This window comes from Lepisma saccharinum, chromosome 24 (genome assembly GCF_977018435.1).
Source record: "Lepisma saccharinum chromosome 24, izLepSacc3.1, whole genome shotgun sequence".
Taxonomy (NCBI): domain Eukaryota; kingdom Metazoa; phylum Arthropoda; class Insecta; order Zygentoma; family Lepismatidae; genus Lepisma; species Lepisma saccharinum.
Genome location: NC_139252.1, coordinates 39,213,131 through 39,233,586, shown reverse-complemented (window position 1 = coordinate 39,233,586; position 20,456 = coordinate 39,213,131). Strand labels below are relative to the sequence as shown.

Sequence of the window (20,456 nt, the reverse complement as noted above, 5' to 3'; positions counted from 1 at the left end):
CTGAACTGCGTAATTAAAACTGATGAAAGGTCTAATTGTAATTCATGTTTCCAAGTGTCAAAAAATTAAAAGAAAAATCTCAGAAATAAAAATCTTGAGAAATTCTTAAGAAAGTTCGTAGATCAAAATAATTTCTCTGCGTCCTTCAGGTGTAACCTTCGTTTGTTAGTTATTTCTCCAAGGTTTAGCTGCTGATCATCATCTGGATGTTGACATCTGTGAAAAAGCTGAACTGAGGACTTTTAACATGGTTTCAAATATGTTAAAATGTTCATTTCACCGTTAAAATTTGAATTATCTGTGAGGCAATTCAGGTAGGTTTTGGAAAGGAAATTTGCATCATATACGAACAGGCATTTCCTCCTGATCGCTAGTGTAATGTTGTATGTGAGAGAACTTAATATGTGTCTGTATGTGTAGAGGTTTTGTTGAGACAAGGGCGTCTCCAAGTCACCCTTATTTAAAAAAAATAGTACTTGTAAATATTACAAGTATGAAAAATCTTGTAGTTGAGGGTTGTTATATTTTAGGAAATGGAATTTGAAAAGGAGTACCGATTCAGTCATAACATTTACTCTACTATAAATTACCCAAAAGTAATACGGTATACTTTGGACTATAATTCTGATGAAAAAAAAAAATTCTGTAATCAGTTAGAAGAAGAAAAAGAAAAATGGGAAAGTAACAATTTTTTACACAAAATTTTAAATTTATCGGACCTCCATGCAGGCTATGCCAGGACGTGAATCTCCAAAAGGTACCCGCATGATGCCTGGTATGTTTGCCATTGATGTGGAAACATTTCGCACTTATTGCTAATACTTTCGGGGGGAAAAAATGAGAAAGAAGTGATGTTTTCAAAGCCATTGAAAATAAATTGCAAGAAAAGAAAAAATTCGGACATTGCCCCAGACCCCCAAATAGTAACAATGAAATAAAACTTTACTAATCGTTAATTACATACCTCTAGACTCATGCAGAACTCAAAACATGTATCTCCGATCATTATCCTAGTTATAGTATGTTAAAAAAGTAACATACTATGAGAAAAGGCTGTTTGTGACCTGTGTCGCAAGCCGTACTTCAGTGAGCCTGTCCTTTAAGGGTTAATCTGTACTCTGGCTGTAACAGCAGATGTACATATATTGGTTTTCAGTAAAAGTGCAATTAATATGGAGAAACAACATGGTTTCTTTAAATTTTCACTTCCTCTTTATGTAAGATGGCTGATGGAATGGGTTTCTTCACCTTCTTATGTGAACTCTTGAAGCAAGAAATTTGTGAAATCTTATGTGCTGTGTATGTCAATATTATATACAAATATATAATGTAGAAAGTCTGTATGTAAACAATTGCATGAATTAATGAAAATGGTGTACTGATTTATAATGGATAGTTTAATTTGAGTTAATTTGATTTGTTTTTTTCCTCATGCAGATTACTTTTCAGGAAATGAAGTATTTGTGTTTGTTTCAGGGTGCCAAGGCATGTTTTCTACGAGATATCCCATTTAGTGCAATTTACTTCCCGGCATATGCTCACATGAAGCAGAAGCTAGCTGATGAAAATGGCTACAACCATCCCCTCTCTCTTCTTGCTGCTGGTGCAATCGCTGGCGTCCCAGCAGCATCTCTAGTCACACCTGCTGATGTCATAAAGACAAGACTGCAGGTATGTGTTTTAAATTTATTTATTTGAAGAATCCTGAATACAAAACAAAAAATTGTTTACTTCAGGTTATCAACAGGAAAAGAAGCTGACAAATAATAGTATGCACATATAGACGTATACATACATTGGAACCTCAATGTTACATTTTCCCACATTATACATTCAATCTTGATGCTTCCATCATAGCAAAATGTTATAAAATATTCCTCGATTTTACATTTTCCCACACTTTAAGTTTTTATCAACTTGGTCCCCTGAAAAACGTAAAATCGAAGTTCCACTGTATAGACACAAGAATAATAACAACTAGAGTAAAAACAACATTATTTACTCTTTAACTGCTTATAGATGTAAGCCACGAGCATCTTTTAATGAGCTGTAATTGGTTTGTAGCCTGTAGAGACGTGATATTGTTTTCAAAGGATAATCTTGAATATTTACTTTATAATAAGTTGTTTTTGCTTCGGTATGTGTGATTCTGATATTAAGAAGTGGCAAGAATTCGTTAGTGAAAACTTGTCCATTCATGATTCTGAAAAGAAATGTTAGATCTGAAAGTTGACGCAGAAGAGAAAGATCATGAATTTGTAGAGTGATAGAATTTCGTGTTTGGAGAAGTTTGCAAGGGCTGAACATCTATGGTGATTATTCTGATGAAGAAATTTACTACTTTGTCTATTCTCTTTGTATTGCTTTCACAGGCCATTGACCAAATACAGGAACCATATTCAAGAATAGGTACAACACACGTAAAGTAGGTTTTGAGGGCAGAAATGTGTTATATCTGTAAATCTGTAAATTTATCCAAGAGTTTTCATCATTTTCGAATTTATGTATTCTATCTGCATAAATTTTAGTACAACTTTTGTTTTCTAATTTTGGTACTATTATCGTATGAGGGAAACACCTACGAATCATATATTTCGGACTTCTTTACATTGCTAACGTGTTATTTTCGAATGTGGAACACTTGCTAAAGTGAAATAATGCATATCAATGTCTATTTCTTAGATTTACGAGTACTTACTGTTACTTGTTGTTTCGAATCTGTAACACATTATGGCCGGTACTACTTTACTATACCTGAGACACCTGGGAATTATTTCTTTCGCACTTTTTTACATTGCTAACGTACTATTCTGCACTCCGGAACACTTATTTAGGTGAAATAATGGAATTTGTAACGAAAATAATGTATATTTCTTACATTTATGAGTACTTACTGTTCTTACTTACGGGGACGAGGTATGCCTACTAGGTTCGGTTAGGCCTGTTAGGTTAGGTTCCATTAGAACTCCTTTCGTTCAGTTTAGCATATACGGACAACATCGGCTTGTAGCAGCAGCAATAGCACGTTGGAAATAGATTTTCGTAGAAAACCACATGCATTCGCATTAAAATGGATCAAAACTACATTACCAAACATCAACAACACTACAGAAAATTATTTGCGTAAGTACTTTCTCCTCTAAATTTGAAGAAATCCGGGTATACGCGTACCACGCATTGTACTCTCGTCCACAAAGCAAATGACGTTGGAGAGAGATTTTCGTATAAAACCACATGGATTCGCATTAAAATGGACCAAAACTACATTCCGGAACATCAACAACACTCCAGAAAATGAATTCCGTAAGTACTTTCTCCTGTAAATTTGAAGGAATCTGTCTCAGTTATAGTAAAGTGTTACCCTAATTTTTGCATACGTATTCTGGAAAATGAAAGATATGTTTATGAGTGCTATGCCAATATCATCTTGAACTTAATTTTTGAACTACAGGGTGGTATGTAAGGGTGGAAATGCACTTTTATAACAAATATGGATATGGAAGTGCAAACCGAACTTCCATATACATAATGTAGGAAAGGATGAAACTTGTTAGTGTATGTTAGAAACATAGAATTTCACAAGAAACATGATGTGATTAATTTCAAGGTAACTTCAACCATTCTGTAATGATGTCCGTGGTTCATAAATATGGAAACTCCCATGTAAAAGAATCATGGAACATCCCAATGCATGTTATAGGCAGTGATTGGAACGCTACATTTTAAAAGTAGCTTCGCTACAGCTACAGCTACTTTTCCAAAATGTAGCTTCGCTACAGCTACAGCTACATTTACCTAAAAGTAGCTCGCTACGCTACTCCTGTGCGCTACTCGCTACTTCGCTACTTTTTCGCTACTTCTGCATGAACAAAAAACAAGTCATGAAGATATTTGAAACTTCCCAGCTGTTAGTTAGATAATAGGCAGTTATCACAATACCAGTCAATTGATATATTTTTTGAGTTACCATCTGACTTGTTTTAACATTTTTGGTGGCAACAATTAATTTTTTAATGAAAAAAAATTATGAAGGAAAGATTTTGAATATAAAGTTTCAATTGCATCTTTTCATAAACTCCTAAGAGAATTATCAGGAGCATGAACCCAGAGAACTATGACAAGCAATATCTAAATTTCCTACACATCAATCATTTAATTAATAAATAAATCTTTAGCAATTTGAATAGTGGAAATCCAATATCCTCAATTTGGATGTCTAGGTACCTTTGTATAGTCATTGGATTACCTGACAGCATTTCGGCACCATGAATGTATAGTAGGAATGAACTGATACAGAGTCCCATGCATTGAATGGTATCATAGATGCTGACATACTTTTTCCAGAATCTGCAGAGGGTAAATATCCAGAGACATTGGGAGTAAAATGAATGAGGTGATCAAACGATCATCTTGCGTGAAAATCAATATTCAAGACAATAGCCTAGTTCCACTGGGGCAGTATCATAAAAAATATTACACATTCTGACCTACTTTGAATTATTACATCTTTTCAAGTATCGCCATTATGATGTATGTTGGCACTGATATTGATTCGAAGTAGTATTGGCTTAGCCCTAATATATAGATAATAAAATTATTCAGGTACTTGGTAAACTATACACCTGGATGTATAATATCCAAATACAGTACTTGATTATACATCCTCTACATACTTATTTGTCAATGTATCCAGATATCAAATAACTAAAGTGTGCATACATACATTATCTGTAATATCATTACATCTATCATCTGGATGTCCTTATCTTGATACTAGCCTTCAGCACAATTAAGCATTATTGTCCACTTTTTTCTCTCTACCTATTGGGCTGCACCCTCACTCATTGCATTCTATATCAACACTCAAGTTAATGATTCTGTATTACTGTTCTATATACTAAACTTTCACAATAGATATTTGGGGAAAAAAAATAAAGTTTTAAGGAAAAACCTGTCCTGAAGCTAGTTGCTGACAAACTTTTGGTATGAGACAAGATATTAATTTTATAACACTATTGAAAGTCCTATTGCGAATGTACAAACCACTTTATTAACTGTGTATAACATGCATGTTTGGTTTGTCCAATACAAGTTTTTTAAACCAAATTCAACTGTCTGTTGAACTTTAGCAACAGCTGCATTTCGAAGTTCTGGTCGGTCAGCCGTGTCCTTCTGCTAGAAAACAAGTTTCCGCCAACACTAAACAAACGCTCAACAGCTCCACTTGACGGCATAACAGTGTTCAATTTTATGAAAATTTCTTTGAACTTGCTACTGTAACTGTGCAGTGTCTCCACAGGTTTGGGACCATCCTTTAGAAATCTGCACAGTTCTTGTAGTTCTGTTTCCGATTGAGTTTGCTCAAACTTGAAGAAATCTTCAAAATCGTCTAGCCGCTTCTCTTCATTCTGACAAGCTGAACTTTCCTTCGTATCATGAGATACAGCTTTCTCCATCCATCTGCGTGCCTCACTCTTTTTTTCCGATTCAAGCCATGACAATTTGAATCTGAAATACAATAAAAGTGCTATATCAGGGTATTGGTTAACTACACTGAAGACAAAAAAAAAAAAAAAAAAAAAATCTTTGATGTCCACTTTGGGGCAACAATTTCAAGTTTATTGCAGGTTTACATTGAACTAATTGATTTGGTTTATTTTGAATATGAGAGGGAGATATTTGAAAAGTACAGCATGGGACAAAATAAGTGAGACAATAAATGACATATTGAGAGAGGGAGAGATCTAATCGCAATCGCAAAGATGAGGATGGGTGAAATTGATGAATGGACAATCACAAAAAACACACAATCCCAGGCTGGGCTTTGAACCCAAGACTCCTGGGTATCATAGTATGCTTTGATAACTACTACTGCACCATGGAAGACAGCTGGTTTACATTTGAACACTGAAAAAAATAATAAACAACCATGTTATCAAGTTCTGGAAACTATAAAAGAAAACCTCTTAGGCTATTGAGAAACTGCATAAAATAATATATTTATAAAAACAAATGAGTATGAGACAAATGTTTAAAAAAATAGTGAAAAGAAACAGCTGAAATGTATACTTCACATAACAAGGTATTATTGGCCAAGACTAGATATCCGCCTCTCAACCAAAGACAAGTTTAACATTGGCATGCACTAAATAAAATACAGGTTGCCAAGAAATTATTTTGAACATCAAATAAAGCAACTATATTCTGATTTGTGCACATATGAAAGCACGTAATTGTTATCTTATAAGAGAAGTTAACAATGTTGATGTTTTGTTATGTAAAGTAAAACATCATGCATCTTTCATGTGAATAATCAAGATATAAAAGACACTGCAGTGAATTAATTCCAGATAACTTCTTACCTTGGATGGAAACAAGCAGCTAGCACTGTATCCTTATCCCATAAAATGCCTGCAAACCGTTGCTTCACACCATCAACAATAGCTCTGGCAAGGGCATCACAATGTGCTACATCCCCAGAATCCAATTTCAAACCAAGTATCCGGAGAAGTTGGTGGAGTGTGGGAAGGAGATATCCAATGGACACCTTCTTGTCTCCCTGGAGAATGTCAATTGCTTTGGCTAGTGGTTGTGTAACCTCAGCATATTCCTTCAAAAATAAAATGTACGTTACTTTAAAACATTGTAGGAATTAATTTATTCATTTGTAAATATAATGTTTGTTATAGCAATAAACAATGGTGAAAATATTAAAAACAATTCATAAGCATGATTCCTTCATGTACTTTAAATGTAGCATATCATTCAAAGGAAATCCATTTTGGAAAAACACAGCAAACAGTTTCTAATCTCCACAATAAAAATGTATGTTAATAATTTCTTCTGATTCCAGCACAAGTGTATCCATCACTTAAAATTTATGAGAAAAATATTATGCAAATTCTGCACTTTGGAATCTTAAAAAGTACACTATAATAATTGAAGGCAAAAATTAAGAATATTATAGCAGTTTGTAAGTACAGCTTGCAATGACTGAATAAGTTAAGAGTATGAAATGAGTGCCAACTACATAAGTAATTTTATCATATCGGACCTACCTTCAAAAATTCAATCTCATGTGGAGAAAATCTGCACAGGCCAACTGCATCAGAAATTGCATGCACTTTCTCCTCATGCTTTGTAAAATGCTGACATAGTGCCGATACAGCAGAATGCACTGAATTCCACCGAGTTGCATTTGGTACAATCAGACATGCACCAAGCTGTTTTTTCACTATGTCAGCAACCTGGGAAGACTGCCTGGATTTATTCCACAATGCCTGTGCTTTAGCGAAGGCACTTCGGAAGAGCCTTTTGTAATTTGCATCTGATGATGCAGCCTTTTCTGAATCTTTCACTGCAACAAGATGTAAAGTGTGTGCTGCACAGCGAATGTGGGGTGGCAAAGTGCAATCTCCTGTGGCAAGAATTTCTGTAATTTCTTCTTCCACCACATCAGACTCTTGGCTGTCCTCCGGCTCACTTGCAGAAAACTCCTTGAAGGCTTTCACGAAGTTTGATCCATTATCAGTTACCACACCCACTACTTTATTATGAATGTGGTACCTGATAAATATGTCCTGCAGCTCTTTTGCCAAAACATCGTAAGTATGGCTTCCTATGAGACGCCGACATGCAAGAGCAGCAGATTTCCTCTCTAGAGACAGTGGATCCAACCAGTGGCAGGTTACTCCTAAGAAGGACCTATGATGTGCAGTCCAACAATCTGCTGTGGCTGAGACAAAACTGACCTTTTCAAATTCGTCTAACATTGAAGATTTCATTCTTTCATATTGCTCCCCCAACTTTTTCTTTAAGGTCGCAGAGCACATCAACTTCTTCTTTGTTAAAGACTGCCATAAGTCACTGAACGATGGTCTGTCCACCTCAGAGAATGGATGCAACCCATCTACTATCCACTCAAGCAACTTATTGTCTATACTCTCTTGGTTTTCCCCTACAAATGAAAGGATATGAAATTTGATTAATGCCATGAAAGATTAAGAATTAATTAAAAGTTTCAATATATAATTATAATTATCAGTATTCAACTAACATGCATGCAATCTTTAAAACATAAAGGGGGGGGGTGAGAAGAACAGTTTACTTTCTCTTGGTAGATAAGGTTTAGCATAGTAACTAGCATAAATAGCAAAAAGTGGGGGGCAACTACACCCCTAATCGCCTCCACTGATTAACATAAATTACTGACTGAAATGAAATTATATATCTTTAGATTGACATCCATTTTCACGAGAAGCTGTGCCCCCCTCCCCCCAGCTTGAACTCCCCCTGGACGTCCATGATGATACTTATACTCCAAGAAATTTGTCATACAGTGTAAACATTCAGATACACGTTGCAGTCTCATTGAACTATGTAGTGAAATACAAAATGAAATTATCCTGACCTTTAAAAACACAATTCTTGAACCTTTTTAATGTAACCAGTGGAGTTACAAAATATGATTGCATAGTACATTGTACCTTCCGTCTTCCACTTCAGGATAAAATCCCACCCCCAATAACTTATTCCAAAATTTTTTCGTGAACATTGGGCCTCTTCGTAAGAGTTTCTGAAAAAGCCTGAAATGGTACGTTTACTAGACATGTAATGTGGAACAAATACATAGAATGTATTAACAAGAAAACTACCCTTCACATTACAACTTGCTTAAATAATTTCCTGATAATTTGAAAGCAGCTGCAATTTTTGCTCCAGTAAGAGGAAGAACAAGAACAAAAATAAACCATTTATCAACAATAAAAAAACAAATAAAATAAAATAAAAACATAACTCACACCAAGCTCATAGGCAGTGGTTACCAAACAGTTCACTGCAGCACACTGGATGGTTTACAGGCGCACCGCGAAATGTTCTATTTTACTGAAATGACACTCCAATGTATGTGCTTATTTAGTACTTTTTATTATGTGTAATATATTTCTGAATTTGATATATGTGTTTATTTTTTTAACTTGAGGCAAGCAACCTAACCACACTAACTGAGCGTTGCCAAGTGTTAGATAGGCCTACATTCTGACTTTGGCACCTCGGAAAAATCTTGAAACACTAAGGGTGCCGTGAAACAAAAAAAGTTTGGGAATCTCTGCTATAGGCGATTATCGAAAACCGCATACAGAGCACTTAATGAAAGAAAGGAAGAAAACAATCATAACAACAATGCTGACTGAAGAAAAAAATCTGCCGCTGCATCTCTTTACGTGCTTGTCCATTGCATACAATAATAACGGTCTTACTTCATTCAGTACCTGACATTCGGTGCTCAATGTGACATGACATAATATACACTCTAACAATTAGGGTTTTCAGTTGAACGTAGGGGATGCGGAAGAAAATTAAGGGGCACGCAAGCACCCCCTCGCACTGCCCATGGTTGAAGACAAAAGAATTGTACAATAAAAATTATGAAATTGCCAGTCCCTATGGTGGATTTGCTAGCATTAGCATGCTACTTCACAGGGTGGCCACTCTAAGACCATGAAAAAATTCAAGTATAATTCCCGGTTTTCAAGGCAAACCTTCCAAAAATTCAAGGATGCAAGCAGAGGTTTTCTCTATTCCAAACTTACATACTACCGCCCCTCAATAAAAATATTAACAATATGAAGAGTGTGCGATTCCAATGAATCCAAAATTCCACATAATTCCCGGAACAAAATATTCATGCATAATTCCCAGAATTTCCGGTGAGTAGCCACTGTCCTTCATCAATTGGTTTGGATCGTGGGTAAAGTATGGATGTGACTGTCTCTTTCATTCTCTCCATTCATCACAGTCACAGTTCACTCATGAGCGGTATAAGAACGATGAAAACCAAAATAGAAATCCCAAACATCAATATGCTCTCACAAATAACTCGCCTGAAAAAGAGAATCTTCCATCTTTGAGGCTGCTTAATTTTAACTGCTTCTGCCGTTGGTTGCTATCGCAGATCTCTCTTTTTCTCTTTCTGCTTGATTCGATGGATTTATTCAACTCTCCCAACTTCTGCTCATGTTTTCTCTAAAGAAAAAAATATTATGACTATAGGTGCACAAATGAAAGTGCAGTGATACAGTAACAAGATTTAATCTCTGAAATTTTGAACTTCTTACAAAATACTTGGGATTTAAAATAATCACAGGAAATCTTACACATGTTACCATACAGCAAAATGCCACGGGACCATTTATAAGGTTCTAATAAGAATAAAAGTTGCCGAGACTGTCATGAATAAATACTGTGGAATTCCATGGCAACTTTCTCCCATGTTACCTCAGAAACGAAAGACGTGAAGTTGTCTTGAGATAAATAATTCTGCAATGGAAACAATATATACAATTTTGGTCCCTAGTGTTTGTGGGAAAACACTTCCCTTAATGTGAATAGCATGTCATGAGAGAAGACATTGGGTATTGCTTCTAGGAATTAATTTGTTTTTGTCTCATGTGTGTGCCTACTAGGGCTGAGCTTATACAAGTGGTATCTGTATCAGAAAGCATCTTTTCCATTTATCAATACTGGCAGATACTTTTTTGTTGTTTGATTCTACGCAGGATCCACATAAATGGCACAAAACACTTTCGCAGAGGCTAATTATCCTGGGAATTATGCAAAATTGGAAGTTGTGCCCGATTTATGTGCAAAAACATTGAATTTTGTATTAGCATAACATAAAATATTCATGAATATTTTAAAGCAAAAACTTTGGTAAATTTATGCAAATAATTAGAGCAGTATAATTTCTGATATCAATCAATATTTCAAAAAGCTTTTATCATTCCAATTCCCAAGCATCCAAGTGATATTGGCTCAGCCTTAGTGCTTACCCAATGGCAAAGTGGTAACATAAATGTTATGTTTGTTTTTACGTTAACGTCAAGTTTTACTGGGTTTGAACACTAGAGGATATCTGTATGGATATATTCTAGCTCTATGAATGTGCACACATTCCATTTAATAACGGAACTGAAATTTGAAGAATGCACTGAAGAAACTGATTAGTCAGTTTCATTTTTTGTCTAGCTATGAATTCCATATCAAAGCAGTATGTTAAATTTTAAAATAAGTGTTTAATTACACTAGAAAGAATGAAAGCTGTGAATAAGAATAATAACTAATAATTTTTTTATTCATTTCCAACCCTTGTGGGGAGGGGGGGGGGGGACGAGGGTCAAGAATTTTGATTCATACCTTCTACAGCTCTACTCTTTCATAACTTGTCAAAACACCTTATTCCACGAATTGAAAATCCAGGACCCCAGATTCATAAAGTAATGCAAATGTCTCCAAGTTTGTGAAATCAGATAATGAGAAAATGTCACTTCAACATCATTCCAGGCTATGGCTACTCGGATACCTATCTGTACACTTTACTCACAGTCTCAACATTTTCACTACAAAAAAGTTATTCTGCCCTGAGAGATATTTATTGGAGGGGCAGGAAGAATATCAACTACAATGAAGTGATTCTTATGAGGTTATGCAGTTATGTTCAATTGCTCTCAATACATTTTTTTTTTATGGAGTAACTATTTTCACCAGGTGGTGAAGCTAGCTTTGAAGCTATTTTCACCAGAATTTAAATTCTCATGTGTATGATCTCCAACCTGGCCTACTACATGTATGTGTGCATTCCTTAATTGTTGATGTGTAAGAAACTTATGTCGGCGTGCATTTATTTTCGTATGGACAAGTAATTTTTCTTCACACTATGAAGTTTGAAAAATATCACAAGGTGTTCTAATATGAATTGGTACTGCTAATATGTCACATGATGTAGTATGAAAGGGGCATTGCATTCCTTGTGCTTTCATTGTTAGGTTAGGCAGGTCACTTCCAGCATTAAAATTATTTGTAAATACTTCCCAACACCAGATCATGTGATTTCTGGTCTTAACACTTTCTGCTATTCTCACTACTTTGTGACAGTAGTAGTTGCACCAATTTTACTTTAAATTAACTCCTTAGCAGTAACTTAAGTACTACTGCCCAATGAGATTTTAAGTCCACTTTATGCACAGTTTGGCTAATCGGGAGTGGGCCTACATTTTAAAATCTGAACTACAATGTACCTCCACTGGGTATCAAACATGGATGTGGGTAACGGTTTAGATTATTTTATGATTTTTTGTTGTTTTCTTCAAATTATCCTAGCAGTAAGACTAATCTTAGAATTTTGGCAATCATTATCACACAAAATTTGAACCTTTGTTTGGATTTCGGTAAAAGTTATAAATGTTGAAAAAAACACTTAAAAATTACCTTAGGCGAGCATGCGTGCTTCCCACGGACAATGCATTTTCCATTGTGAAGCAACTTAAGTATTGTAGACTAGTAGAAGTAAATCGGAAGTTTAGTAGAATACATTTAGGGACTTTATTTTAATGCTAAGAAAACCAAACCTGGCCCACCTAACATAACTATGAAAGCACACATCTTTAAGTAATCACTAAAACTCCGCAGTATGTGTTAACAGACTTAAATCTAAGCATATAAAAATTGCATTCGTAGAATGATGAAATCGCAATGCAACAAAAGAAACTTGCGCCAAATACAATGCTATGGTCAAGTATTTACATTTGTTGGTGAAAATAGCCTCGTATGCTATTCCCACCACCTGGTGAAAATAGTCACTTCCATTTTTTTATGTCTTTTGTGGTCATATCACACGTGCATGATATTAAATGACAATGAACAACACCACACTGACTTAAGAACTCCACATTGTAGTAGCTCCTGATTAGTGAAAAAGGTATTAAATTCATTATAACTCTAAATTTCAATTTTCGCACTGTGAAATTCTCTGCAATCCCTTTGAAAATTCTTATTTAAGCGGGGAAAAAAATAACTTCGATTGAAGACGTCGATCAAAATTCCAAGCAACAAACATTTCGTCTACAATATTTTTTGCTCTTCCAAAAGGGTTGAAATAACAGTACGTTGGACAATTTGCAAAACGGCAGATTAGGCCCAAAATATTACTATATTCATGAGAAAATGATTCGGCCAAGCAAGAAGGTTAGATAATACCGAACTTTGTATTCGGGTCTTGCTATTTACGGGCGAATGTTTCAAAGTTGAGGTTAACACACACACCTCAATTTTATGGGCACGGAAACTTTGGAAATTACTTTCCAGTACGAAATTGGCGCACAGTTGGAGGTTTCTTCGACTAAAACTAGGTGCACGTTCTGCACAATTTTAAAAACTTATTTCGGAAACTTTCGCATGCTTCAATTAATCCTTCCAAAGTAATACATTGGACAGAAGTCGAAAATCTAGTACTATTTAATGAAACCAACCACTTACCGACTTTGAGCACTACATGCCTTTGTTCGAAAGACTGTCCAAATAGCACACAGGAGAAAAACTGTGTAAAATGTACAAATGTATGATAAATGTTAATGGTTACCAACTGGCAGGTAAACAACGTGGCATGTAATTGCATTATTTCTACATTTACACACTTTCAAGAAATTGCAATGAAACATGTGACCGAGTTTATATCTCCCCTTTCATTATTATTATATCCTTTAATTTTACACTTACCTGTAAGTGAATTTTCATATTGTATGTGCTGGTCTTCGTCACCGACAATTCGTTTCCTATGCAGCAAAGATTGCAGCTTACAATGAAATTTCCATTTTTCCCTGTCCTCTTGAAAGTAAAAAACTTATTGTATTCTTCCCATGGCAACTTCTCGCGTGGTTTGCTTCCACAATCGTCGCTGTCGATATCACTCATAATAATAACGTGGTACTATAAAACAAAGGCGACGCACAAAATTAACGGGCTCACGAGCTTCCACTACCTCCCAAACAAAATACAAATGAGATCGAGAGACTAAAGACGAAGGTATTTATACTTTTTCCTTTAGGAACAAACAACAAAGTTAACGCGCTACACAGTTGCATGGCAACCTTTCTTCTTCTTCTTCTCTGGTAAACACTGTTGCCACGTAAACATTTACCTCAAAACTCCAACAAGAAAAGTAGCGGTAGCGAGGTGATTTTCGCTACAAACTACAAGAATTTTGTAGCGCCGCTACAGCTACAGCTACAAATTTTGTAGCTAGCTACAGTAGCGCCGCTACAAGTAGCGCGCTACTTCCGACCTCTGGTTATAGGGAAGGGGAAAACTTGTTTGGGTATGTTACCACTGGATGGAAAATGTGGTCATATGACCTATCAAAAGGGGCGACCATCAGTCCATACTTATGAACCTCCATGTACTTTAATATGTTTCAATGTTTTAAGTAGGATTATCGGAATCAGTTGAAAGTGATTGTCAACCTTATGACCTACATGAGATTAGAATTTATGTATATCCATCCCATCCCATCTCTTGGTTCTTACTAACATATGACACTTACGTGCGTACAAGATCAAGTAGTTGATTTTACCGACCACATCAAGATCACTTTTATGTTATAGTGTTTAGGAACATTAACCTTCATAATTACAAACTATCCACCAGAAAGAAATCGAAACTACTGATGTACTGCACAATAATTACATAGTAAAATATGCTTTTTATGTTTGCCTACAGGTCGTTGCTCGTAAAGGGCAAACAACATATTCAGGGGTCTTTGATGCAGCTAGGAAAATATTCAAGGAAGAAGGTGGCCGGGCATTCTGGAAAGGAGCAACAGGTAGGAACCACTTATTTTTTTATTGGAAGAAATTAAATATTTTCTAGTATTTCATGGTTTGTGTATTCTAAGTCAAGCAGTATTAGCATTGTAGGATCATGAATTTCAACAATCTAACTTTAATGAGCATCATGCATAAACAAAATGAAAATACCTTTTTCAATGTTCTTTAGGATAATTTTAAAAGTGTTGATCCATATTTGCCTTGTCATCCTTGCATTGCATTGGCTGTGATATAATAATCATCGTTATGAAGAAGTGAATACTAGAATCTACAGTTTGTTCATCCATTCTTTTGAATCAACTCTTCGTTAGCAAATGAGATCTCACGTCAAGCTTTTCATTTAGGTGTCTGTGCTGAGAGGAACAAAATTACACTGTTTGCCACACACGAAACAATGACCGACTGACTTCACATTTCAATGGTTTTACTCCCCTCCCCCCAAGCTCCTTGTATAGATGTGATTTGGGTGATTTTACTGGAGGGGCAAAAAAATAGTTTCTTGGTATGCGAGGTATTTGTTTTAGAAAGCATTAAAAAATATATACCGGTAGATACTGTACCAAAAATTTGGGAAGTACATTTTCTGCCTAAGTTAGCACAGAAACACAACTGTTTCTGTAGATTATTTTAGATTTTTTTCTTCTAACTTTGTATTCAACTTGATTTTTGAGGGTGTATTATATCTGATTACGTTTGGAATTATTCTGAAATTGACGTGTAGTGAGTGAATTTTTGCTCATTATAGAATGATATAAATTGTAAATGTTCATAAAAATAAGGTGTTGAAAGTTTGGAAGAAAATTCTTGTCTACACACACACTAAATTTCATTGACAAGGTAACCAGTGGCATTGTGGTTCAGCAGGAACAAAGGTAAAAGTATCTTTGAGCAGGTGAGGGAAATTTTGTTTTGACTTCATAGCGTTTCAAATTTTTTTTTAATCGTTCCGATTTTTACTTTCAACCTTAAGCATGATTTAGGTTTTTCTTCAATATTTATAGCTGTAATTCTCTCAAGTTTGCATAATTTGAATACTAAATAATGTGTTTTTCACTTTCTTGTAGCTACATATGCTGCTATGTATGAATATATTAGAAAAGTTATTTTTATAATACTCGATCGCATGTGTGAAGTTTCCTTCTGTGCCTGTTCTCAGCCATGTTTTTATGTCACTCGAGTAGCTTCTTCATTGTTTACTTCTGTGTTGCTATCAGTCCTCTGTTTTCTTTGTAATGGACTTTGTTGTTCCACTATTACTATTTCTATCCTGTCTTTTTTATGTCTTTATTCTACCTCTCTAGAATAATCATAATATTGAGGACTAATGATGAACTGATGAAAATAGTTAATCAAGCAAACACACCATACCTTTACCCAGGGCTTGAACTAGGACCCTTGGCAATATAGGGTGATATGCTAACCAGTCAGCATTTCAGAACCATTTTCAGTTCCCTTTTGAGAGGTATCCAAGAATTGAAACATCGAACACTAAAAGAGTTAAAATGGTAGATTGGTTGAAGCAGCGCTTGAAGTGGAAATTGCTAAGTGGGCGGATGTTTGGCAGAGGCTTGCATCTAGCTGGATGCTCTTATGTTTTACATGGTAGCAATGATACAGCTGGGGGATGCTTTGTGAACATTTTGCTAGCTGTGGGGATACCATCCCCCTGCATCCCCTCTCACTTCGAGCACTGGGTTGAAGAGTTAAATCTATCTGTATATCCAGACACTACTGACATACCTGCTGAAAATTTTGTCTACTGTTTTCAGTAGATCTATAGGTGTTTTGAAACTTCTTCTGTGTTCAGATTTTTTAAACTGATGTAAATAAAAATTGTTAATAGGGATGAATGAAATGTAATACTTACAGCCACTATTTTAAGCTAAGAGCACTACATACATTTTAAATATAACACTGAAGAAGTTATTTTCACTTTTAGTTTTTCTACTGTAATGTTTTCAGTAGATCTATAGGTGTTTTGAAAGATCTACTGTGTGTAGATTTTCAAGTAGATATAAAAACAAATTGAAAATCAGGAGGAATGAAAAGTTATATTTACATCCAACATGTTGAGTTAGATACACTTATACAATATTACATGTAATACTGAAGAGAATATTTCACTTGTATTTCTTCTACTGTACATGTACAGTAGGCGTACTGAACTTGTTCAGTAGAAAAACATTGAGTTTCAGTAGATTTCTGAGACACACAGTAGAGTACAGTTGATGGCAGTAGATTCTGCCTACTGAAAAAGTAGAAATTTCCAGCAGGGATGGACTTGAACTTGTGGGGCAGCCTGACTTTGCAATCAACTGCATGATCCTGTTTTATTATTTTGCCTTTTTAAAATCTTGTAAATGTTTTAATGTTTAATTGTTGAACATTTTTGAAGATGGAACTGGGAACTAAAGCTGAGCTGGAAAGTATTGGTTCCGATTTAATCACCTATTCTTTTCTGGAGTCGGATAAAAATGCCTCACAACATTCTTGCTGAGTTTAATTATACTGTAATTTATGCAACTTTTCTTAATATTTCTTCCACTTTTGGGTAGTCATAAAGATGAGGATGACTGATGATATGACAGAATTAATGAAGGAACACTCACAAATGGCCAGGCTGGAATTCAAACTTGCAACCCTTCATGTTACAGCACCATTGTGTGAAAAAGTGAATTTAATGATTAAATAATAGCTATTTTAATATTCCTATTATGTCTTAATGTAATTTGAATATTTTAAAGTACAATCCTGGTAGATTGATGTGGTATAATATTCTGAACAGGACATTAAAATTTAACAATGTTTAAGCATTGATATTAGTATCAGAGGGAACCTGTAAGAATATTGGAATTGATATAATTTCAAAATAGTCAGCTCAGTTCTACTGGAAATGGTGGTGGAAAACTGGAAGAAATATTTGAAGTTCGACTACTTGAAAGCACATCTTTTCACATGTTTTACCAGAAGTAGTTTATTTTATTTCGAAAACCATTACTGGTTATGAGTGCATACAGGAAAGACTATTAAGTTATGCTAATTGTAGAGTATTGGCAGAAATATGATAAGAGTTCATCGCTAGTGTCTAATGAACATTAATAAGTAAATTCACCAGTGAACATGAACATATCAGTAACTCCTTGGTTATAAGGCAAGACACATACATAATGAAAATAGCATTTTTGTGTGTACATACCGTATTTACGCGTGTATCATGCACACCCTGGTTTTTGAAAGGGAAAAGTGACAAACAGTTATATCTCGTATATAATGTACAGTACAATCCAGTTTCAAGAAATTGCTTTCTTAGTTCTAAGTCGTAAAGCTGTTGCTATGCCGATCAACAGTGAATGATGACATTCCTATTTAATGAGTCGCCTGGTGCTATGTGAAAAAAGTGAAAAATTGTGGCACATGGCCTTTAAACTTTTTAAGTGGTTTTGCTCATTTCCTCTTTACTTTTTCTAAAAAACCTTCAAAAAAATATACTTTTTCTATGACTAATGAAACATTTATATAAGGCACATTCAGGACCCTCAAACTAGCAATTAGCAGCACAAGATTTCTTCCATTATGGCATTTTCACACTTCATATATGTCATATTATTTGGCCAGTAATACATTTTAATTATTTTGTATCTCCTTATCTTTTCTTTCATACAAATTACCACAAAAATCCGAATGTTCCTTCATTTTGTAATGAGCTTATTTCAACCACATTGCACATTAATGTCGCCATCTTGAATGGAGCACTATTGCCATATTCAGAATATGCAGAATTCAAGCTTTACAATGATATATAACATGATAGGGTTCCATAAACATTAAAAAATTATTCCGTGCATAATAAGCAGCACACTTATTAGGGGCAAAAATTTTGAAAAAAGTGCGCATTATACAGTAATTTATACACATGTGTCTTAATTTTGAAAATTGTTTCATGTAACACTTTAACACTTTTATAAAAATGAATTAGAAGTCAGAATGAATAGAATGAAATGTTACCAGCAAACGATAGTGACAAAAAATATTATTTCATTCTGTAGTCTTCTGTTGATAGCTTGAATACTTTTGGAAAAAGGGAGTAGTGCTGCATTGAAGTTGAAGAAGTATGAATATACATGGCAGTAATATTTATTGCAATATTTTTTCCAAGAGCTACACATGGTTGCACATGTGAATTGTATTATTTCCTTGTTTACTTTGATTATAGAATAGGCCACAATAATTTCAGATGCATTACTAATGGTACAACTATTATTTATATAGATTCGAAATTCATTCAAATTGTAATTGATGATGCCAGTCTCTGTGGTGCCAGAAGTCCCAGGTTTGAATCCCAGCCTGGGCATGAGTGTTCTTTGTGATTGTCCCTTCATCAATTTCATCATATCATCATTCATCCTCATCTTTGCGTTTAGCCAAAAGTGACAGAAAAGTGAAGTAAAATCAATGAAATCAATCTAATTGACCACAGTGAAATCAAGAAAAAAGAATATCATCTTCAGAGACAACTTTCTTTTTAATTCTGTACATTGCACTTGGTAACAAGTACTTGACTATAACTTTAGACATCTATTGTACAGTAAGAAGAAAATATGGCATTATAATATCTCTGTTTAAAGATCGTTCTAATACTTTCTTCTGTTAAGCCATCCTTACAGGCATAATTGTACACAATTATTTGAAGAGAAAATTCATGACATCAAAATCGACAATTGAAAGTCGTTGAACAGTATTGTTATTGGAATCTTGGAAGGTCTGAAATTGCACCTGAACATGATGAAAGAAAAATTTGACCAGTTCACATGTTACCAAGAGGTGGCAATGTGTATGGCTTGAAAAGAAATAATAGACTTGCGAATTAGCCTTGACAAAGATAATAATTTTCTTTCCAAAGAAAGAAGTAGGGTATATTAGAAGCTCGAAACAAGTGTGATGTTATGTAATCTGAGATACTAGAAAAACAATGTGAGCACAATGACAAAATAGTTTCATAAAATGTCATTTTCACATATATATATATATGTAGTTGTTTTTAATTTTGTTTATATACAATTCAAGATCAACACAGTTGGTTGTCATTTATATTTTATTTTCACTGGTGTACATCATTGTATGTTGTATAATTGCGATGGAATAAATTCAGGCAAGAATGTTCCACTGCTCCTCCTTTCCTTGCAAGTCACAAACATGAGATTACACTTTCCACATCACTTTCTCGGGACGATCTTCACACACAATAGAAATAAATAGCATTATGTACCTTGATGCTTCTTTTTGATCGATTTCAATAGCATGTGCTCCGATTGGTCGACAATCAGTCACGAAGGGCTTTAATTAGAATAATTCCTGTTTAGAAATTTTTGACATGTGTTCTGATATCACTTCCTTATGGCATTCAAGGTGTTGTTCGTGTATGGATAGCTTTACTGAAGTGTGATTGAGTTATTTATGATACTTATGCTTTCTGTTTCTGTGATCATCAGTGCATTTCATTGTTAGTTATAAACATTGGATACTTTATTTTGTTGATTAACTCTTAAAGATGACTCTTCTGCTTCGTTTCTGATTAAGCAAATCATATATTTGGAAAGATACAACAAAAGAAAGTTGCAAATCAAATTTGGTAATTGGTATGTACGCTTTGAGGATGTTGTATGCTTGTAGATAAAAGAAGCATGCCGGCATAGCCTGAACAAACAAATTTAGGAAAAGAATAACGTTATGGTTATAGAGTAGATGGAGTGTGTAACTATTAATCTACTAAATTGTGAAATTTACCAAATGCAGCTA

General features: G+C 34.7%; 2 protein-coding genes across 8 annotated transcripts in view; one reads left to right on the top strand and one right to left on the bottom strand.

Annotated features, from left to right (window-relative positions):
* Nucleotides 1-20,456, top strand: part of aralar1 (calcium-binding mitochondrial carrier protein aralar1) — a 240,737-nt gene that overhangs the window by 202,635 nt on the left and 17,646 nt on the right. For all 7 annotated transcript variants that reach the window (XM_083110224.1, XM_083110223.1, XM_083110227.1 and 4 more), the window contains 2 exons: nucleotides 1,477-1,671; nucleotides 14,554-14,656. In XM_083110224.1, the coding sequence (XP_082966350.1) occupies nucleotides 1,477-1,671; nucleotides 14,554-14,656 (298 nt within the window). The remainder of the gene's footprint in view (nucleotides 1-1,476; nucleotides 1,672-14,553; nucleotides 14,657-20,456) is intronic.
* On the bottom strand, nucleotides 5,097-9,279 carry LOC145978404 (uncharacterized). The gene is made up of 4 exons (XM_083111024.1): nucleotides 9,273-9,279; nucleotides 7,059-7,957; nucleotides 6,363-6,610; nucleotides 5,097-5,508 (listed from the first exon to the last, which is right to left on the bottom strand). The coding sequence occupies exons 1-4, from the start codon at nucleotides 9,277-9,279 to the stop codon at nucleotides 5,097-5,099; spliced, it is 1,566 nt and encodes a 521-aa protein (XP_082967150.1).